This window comes from Scardinius erythrophthalmus (genome assembly GCF_964197995.2).
Source record: "Scardinius erythrophthalmus genome assembly, chromosome: 21".
NCBI classification, from domain to species: domain Eukaryota; kingdom Metazoa; phylum Chordata; class Actinopteri; order Cypriniformes; family Leuciscidae; genus Scardinius; species Scardinius erythrophthalmus.
The window spans coordinates 30,241,951-30,249,426 of NC_138241.1; the positions used below are offsets into that span (position 1 = coordinate 30,241,951).

Consider the following 7,476-nt stretch of genomic DNA (forward strand, 5'->3'; position numbering starts at 1 on the left):
CCTTGGGAGAACCCAGGCTCAGTCGGGGGCCAGTTCTCCTCTGGCGTTTATGAATTAGAGACCGGATTTAAAATAAGTCAAACATCAGTTTTACACATGTGCTCTGATCCACATCATGAATCAAGCATGACATGCTCACCTCCCAAACTGCTATTTGTCTTGCCAGTGTGACATTGACTGGTCACTTCCAGTGATTTACTATTGATCCAAAGAAAAAAATAACTGCAACATCATTTCATCATGTCAACTCATCAAGTTGACATCCACGTCACAATAAATCAAAAACCTGACTTCATCATGAGAGGACATGTTGTAACACAAATTCTACAGCAATCAGATCACTCACTAATGTCTACTGAAAATACTCCAATTGTATACAACTCAACTTCTGCAAGGACTTTCACATCCACCAAGAAACGAAGACCACCAGACATATGTGTTGTAACTTGCTTGATTCACAATGTGCATCAGATCAGATCACACTTTGAGTGTCCACCTCCCAATCTGCTATCCTTCCAGCCAGAGTGCAAATCCAGAACTTTACTATTGAACCAAAGCTTAAAAAGAACTGAAACCACTGTGCAACACCAATTCATACTTGCTTTAAAACATCTAGGCTACTGCACAATAACAAAGACCATGACCTCATCATCTATGCAATCCAAAGACATGTTATATGTTGCATGCACATTCAGATTCTACAGGAGCCAGACAACATAGTGTCAATTGAAAATACTCCAATTGGATGTACAACTTATCGACAACTTCTGCCAAGACTTTCACGTCCTTCTAGAAGTCAGGCAGACCACCACACATCAGTGATGTGAATGTGATGCACATCCCGAATCAAGCACGCCAGTCTGCAGTGCATCTTACCAGAGTGATCTGCTGGTCCTCCACCGTTGGCGAAGAGGACAGAGTACAGGTGAGGGTATGTCTTCTCCAGGGCCACACAGAGCTCCAGGAAATGGTCGCTTTGCTTGTTCATGAGCATCTTCAGGAGCTGCTCCACTTTCTCGGCGCTGGAGGAGCAGTTTTGGTCCAGCTCGAAGGTTTCCTGTTCGCTGAGGCTTCCCGATTTACTCAGCAACTCTATCAGCCGGTCCGCATCCGTGATGGACTCCAGTAAGTTCTGGTGGTACTGGTGGAGTAACTCTTTGTGCTTGGGCTCCATTGCAGTTCCTACAGTTCTCTAGCTAACTAGCTAGCTCCGTGCTATCGCCGTAGACCCGATTCCCCTCACACAAACCCGATGGATGCAGCAGCAACTTCTTCCTATCCGCTCACTTGTAGGATTTGAGCCACGGCGCCATGAGATGTGATGGCTTAATCAAGCGGGGTTTCATTACAAACAGCAGAAAGGCACAGAAGCCATGTTTGTTGCCTGAGGCTGTTGACTGCACTAAACAGCGAGACATTTCTCCCGGATCACTTACGCGAGGCAACTTCGTCTATTTTCCCCTGCGCTTCCGTGGAGAGCATGTTCATCCGCGTTTATGGTTTCTTCTTGGGCATTTATTTGGCGCTGTGCGGACTCAAGTGTGAGCAAAAGTAGCGCAACTCTTCTAGCGTTCCCTACTCAAACTGTACGCTCCGCCATGTCTCGGTATCTCAGCAGCTGCTGCCTGCTGTCTATCAACTTCTCGTGCAATGTCCATATTTGGTAAAGTGGGCGGGGATTTGTCCGAGACACACCTGGTTTTCTCCAATGGGCGTGCACTACTGTTCAAAATTTCGGGCAAAGAGGGCTACACAGTTATGAAGATAATGCATCATGACATAACAAGTGCAAGGGGATTTTACGCTGGAACATGTGCTGTACAACGCTGCCTGTTTGCATATGATTTTTATTAAATGTGACTGTGCTACTTTGTGATTTTATTATAGTCACAATATTTAAATACATAAATAAATAGGCTACTTCTAAAACAAGGCAACTGGGTGCTACAGCCATTGGTGCTCATTGGATAGCTTACATGAGAGGTAAATATCACATGAAGCAACAAAAATATTCCAAGGCACTCACGTGGTTAAGCATAAAAAGACTTTAATGAACTTGACAACATAAATATGTTTTAATGACTTATCCCAGACAAGTTAATTAAAGGCTTTTTACACTTAACCACTTGGACGCCTTGGAATATTTTGTTGTTTCATTTAATATTTATATAAATAAATACATTTAAAAATGTGAATTTGGTGTTTTGGAAAATGGTAGCTGATCTAAAAAGGTTGTCATGCCTCAAAGCAATATGAATAGCACTGTAACAATATTCAGATATTGTCTGTCATTTCTGGACATTAGGCAAACAAGTTTTATAGAAAAATGTACACTTTATTTTGTGTCTTTCTTACATGTTTACATAAACCACTACTATTCTTAATAATAATAATAATAACCACAACGTAGTTCATGTTCTTCATTACAGAAGTAGGCTACTGTATGTAAAGGCCTACTGTAAAATAAAGTGTGACCAACATTGCAAAGGGAAAATCCTTACTCAGTATTTTTCTCTGTCCAGTGCAAAAATGTAAAAAGACTTAAATCAAGAGATAATACCTGAGAAGCAAAATGACTCAAGATATTAATAGGCTGTCTTGTTTTCTGGAAGAAAAAAAAAAGGAATCAGAATTAAGAGTTTATGCTTTAAAACAAGAAAAATATCTGTAAGACAAATAAAGTCAACAAAACAAGAAAGCAAGTTTATTTTTCTTATTCCACTGAAAGACTTTTTTAATTCTCAATTAATTTTGATATTATAATTTTTTTATAGAAAATAATACTTAATATCTTTAAGTAAGTAAGTTCAATTATCTTGATTTAAAAAATCAAGTATCTTGATTTTTTTTTTTAAATCTGTAATGGAAAACAAGACAAAAATGCAGTAAATTATACATTTTCTGAGATTTATATTTCATGAACAAACCCCAAAATCTACGTTCTTGATTTTATTTTCTCAGTTCTGGATAGCATGTGAAAAATGATTTCCGTAATTTATTTTCTGTTCTGTCAATGTTTATTTAATATCAGCCATATGAGAAGCATAACATTTCTGATTTATGGCTTTGTGGAACATCCATCCACTCTTGATGCTCAAAGTTCACATTACCGTGCTGAAAGCCAGCAACAGTGGGAGCTGAAAGAGTGTTTACACATCTTCATTAGATGACTTACATCATTAGCAAGCAGCTCAGACCGCTTTATGGATAAAGAACTAAGGTTACGTGGAGTTCACATGCCTTTAAGAGTTGCAGCTGGGTTTTTGCATAATGAAAAGAAGATTAGTAAGTACCCGGTCAATTATCAGTTAGCTTATACCTCAAACATGCAACGAGAGATAAACGTGGGATTAAAATGGATTGAGTCATTTTATTGGACTACCAAGATAAAAAGAAAAGGATGTTTGTCTGACACATGCAAACATGATGAACTAATGAACTATCAGTTCTCACGGCACCTCTGTAGCCTACTTAAGCAATTGATTTTATTTCTGCAAAGGTTATGCAGGGCCAAACAGAGTGTGCCGTAACGTTTGGAGAAATCTGTAATCTTTTAAAGTCGGCACGAAATGGAAGTTGCAATAGTCTTTTCTTCTTTATTGTGACGTATATCCATGTGGGAAAAAAAGGACGGGACTTGATTTTGTGCATCGGGAGTTGATTGGATGAGTGACAGGTTGTCCCACCCTTGAGCCAGTAAACACGTAATCAGAGAAGAGATGTCATTGCACGAGGGAACGGAAGTTATTTTGGTTAAAGATTACAGGGTCGGGGCCGATAATGGGCAGCACTCTGACATATAGGTGCATTCATGCCATACGGTAACGATTCTGAACTGTAAAAAGCCTTCACGTGCTTGAAGAACTTGTAATTACAACTTGTAAACTTGTAATTTTCGGAGAGCTACGACTTGTACCACTGTACGACCTGACCATTGCAGACCGATCAGTGTATGACATCAAATTACAGCGAGAGCGATTCGAAATACGTAGTTTTAGGCTATTTAGGCTACGATAATTACGACATGGCGTGAACACACCATTTAGCAAAACTGCACCTCCAGCAAATCAAATTCGATTTCCTGGCTCAAGGTCCAGTTCCTTTCTTTCAGTCTGATCCCTACTGTTATCCAAACAAGTAATAAAAACTCATTGAGTGTTTTAGCGCAATTTTCTGACGTCATGGGATCACAACACTAAGAGATAGTCAATCTTTTTATGTGTTTTTTTTTTTTTTTTTTTTTTTGTGCGTTCCCGAGATTAGACCTTCCTTAACATAATGCCGAAAATCCGAAGTCTCTAGGTGGTCTGGTTGAGGAGGAGATAGAAGTGCAAGATTGGTGTGCACAGACAGAACAGAAATCATGAGTTAACAATTGCAATTTTGTCCGTTGGAAAATTGCGCTAAAAATATAGGGTACATGGGGATAAAGGCGCACCGGGGTAAAAAAAGGCGCATTTGATTTAATTTTTCCTCTAAACCACTAGATGGCACAAAAACTTGCCGCAGCACTTTCCAAAACATCCGCTTTTCAAGATGCACGTGGAAATTTGGCTGATCCTTGACGCGAACGCGGGCATGCAGCGCAGTTGATTCTGAGCTAATTTGATCCAATATTTGATGTTTTTAAAATGTTGTAGATTTAAGTAGCAAACGAGAATCGCTAAAATTATTCAATATATTTTGAAACAAAGGTCTTCTTAATGATTTTCAGTTTTGTTCAAGGTAATTAAAGCAACAGTTTTTCTATAACGGAAGAATATGTAAAAGTATGGTATTTGGGGTAAAAGGCGTCCCTGCTGTTGGGGTGAAAGACACAATAATTAACATGATAATAAACAACTGGCTGATGTTTCCATTTGTTGACATGGCATGGTTAGATTCAAATGGTAAATATCATAGATTAAGTTGGGTGTCCACCTTAGAGATTATGACCATATTTATAATGAAACCATCATATTTAAAATATGATACTAATCATTGCATATTACGGGATCTCACTCAATGCTTTCAGAATCTTCACTTTTTAAAATAATTTTGTTTCTGCACATTTTTCTTAAGGAAACTTTTTTCCTAACTGTTTTTTTTTTTTTTGTGTACAAAAAAAAAACATTTATAGCCTAATAAATGGTGCAATATTACATCAAAAACAACAATTGTCCATTTTGATTTTATGGGGACGTTAAATGCAGCTGACAGAACTATCAGGACTAAGAACCACAGCAAAGCATGGTATGTTACTCCCATCTAAACCTTGTGACACTGCAAATTGGTTGTTCTAAATTGAAGCTATTTACACAGCACTCCCACGTGAAGTAGAAATGAGTGTTGTCAAGGTTCTGACGCCACTATAATCAACAACAGCCAATTAGAGAACACATGTCTGTATGCACACTTCTCCAGAACCGGGAATGATGTTAAAGGATTGATACAGAACATCAGCTCTTTGTTTGCATTCCGAACAATTAAAGAAAAACTCATATACCGACACATAAAACAGTTGTTGTGATAGATTGATGTTGTAAAGACTAAAATTACTATGATGGAGTTATTTATAGTTAATTCTATCCAGGCTTGTGAGTATTTCCTGTAAATAGCATGTCGAGGGAAAACAATAAGAGATTAAGGTCTCAAAGAGAGAGAGAGAGAGAGAGAGAGAGAGAGAGAGAGAGAGAGAGAGAGAGAGAGAGAGAGAGAGAGAGAGAGAGAGAGAGAGAGAGAGAGAGAGAGAGAGAGAGAGAGAGAGAGAGAGAGAGAGAGAGAGAGAGAGAGAGAGAGAGAGAGAGAGAGAGAGAGAGAGAGAGAGAGAGAGAGAGAGAGAGAGATTAATGTGTATGAACAGATGTTTGGTTTTATCTTATCTTTTAGTGTTTAGATATAAGTTGATTGCTCTTAGTAAAGCCTCGTTTTGTTACTTGTAAACCCTGAATAATCAGGACAAAAGGTTTTAATTTGAATGGATTTTCATTTAATTTATAACCTAAATGCTGAAAGACTGCAGTTTTAGGCAAGTTCAAAAAATAAATGAATAAAATAATAATTTTTTGCTTAAAAAAAGGATAAAAGTGAAAGAAATCACACGATTATTTTCATGTTTTTAATAATACCATGCATTTATGAATGTGATTTTTCCACCCTCATCGTTGTATTTGAAATGGACAGGGCAAGTCTGCCCTCTACTGGTGTAAATAAGAATATAACTCCATATAACTCCTACAAATATATGAATGGCAGCTTTGGCTGTCACTGTCTCACCGCTGCAATATTTATTCTTAGATATTTAATTGCTTATATCCATTCATGCAAGATATTTGCTTTCAAACCTTTAGATTTATGAGCAAACATTATTAATCAATGGAAATGGACGTATATTATTGTACAATACATAATAAGAGTCCACTTTCCACAAAATCGTTCATGGATTGGGAATGATTTAAAAATGTCCCCGCCATCTTGCGTTCTCGATGAACTTGTCTAACTAAATAACGCTCATGTAACTTGCCGTCCTCAGCAGTTTACCCTTGATATGAAGAAATGAACAGGCTGTTGGACGGCATTACATTTGAGCTGATTTGGAAGCAGTGACACTTGAGACTCGGGAGGGGGTAGTGAGCTACAAATGATGCATGTATCCTATGATTCACACACAGTGAGCTAACCTTAGCTATTCAAATATTTGTTAAACATGGTTAATTACAAGTGACATAAATAGTAACAGGATACACGAAATATTCAGCTTTCTTGGCTACTTCTTTTTCTTCATTAAAGGGATAGTTCACCCCAAAATGAAAATTCTGTCATCATTTACTCACCAAGTTGTTCCAAACCTGTATGAATTTCTCTCTTCTGCTGAACATAAAATAACATATTTTGAAGACTATGGAAATGATGGACCCCATTGACTTCCATAGTAAGGACAAAAAACAAACAAACAAAAAAAAAAAACACTATGGAAGTCAATGGGGCCCATCTACTGTTTGTTACCAACATTCTTCAAAATATCTTCTTGTGTTCAGCAGAAGAAAGAAATTCATACAGGTTTGGAACAACTTGAGGATGAGTAAATGATGACAGAATTTACTCTCTCTCTCACACACACACACACACACACACACACACACACACACACACACACACACAGGCAGAGGTCTAATTATGATTACAATCGCTTTTGTCTAGGTAATGTCACTTTTTAAATATGAATTTTCCTATCTTTATTCTGTTTATTGTAATGGCTGTCATGCCTCATCTAGTAGGATTAATTATATGAGCGCATATATTAATATTTATCAGGGTGTTTTGAGGTCACAGTTGAATTAGCTTCAGGAGTCAGCACTGATAGTACCAAGGGGGCTGTTGAAGAAATACCAAGTTAATTTGAGTTGAACGCTTGAGTTATAATCTCTTTCAGGCAGGATTTACTTAGCATTTCATGTGTTTTGGCTCTGTACAGAATCAGCAACTGAGAAACACAAA

At 37.7% G+C, this 7,476-nt stretch overlaps 1 protein-coding gene across 6 annotated transcripts in view; it reads right to left on the minus strand.

Moving 5' to 3' along the window:
- The window catches only part of dlg5a (discs, large homolog 5a), a 64,884-nt gene extending 63,247 nt beyond the window's left edge, over positions 1-1,637 (minus strand). For 4 of the 6 annotated variants that reach the window (XR_014029094.1, XM_081351405.1, XM_081351404.1 and 1 more), the window contains exon 1: positions 877-1,637. Coding sequence is in view for 5 of the 6 variants with exons in the window: in XM_081351405.1 (XP_081207531.1) it covers positions 877-1,174 (298 nt within the window). In the remaining variant the exon portion in view is untranslated. The remainder of the gene's footprint in view (positions 1-876) is intronic. The other 2 variants (XM_081351407.1, XM_081351406.1) reach the window with 1 other exon arrangement.
- Positions 1,638-7,476: the final 5,839 nt, after the last annotated feature.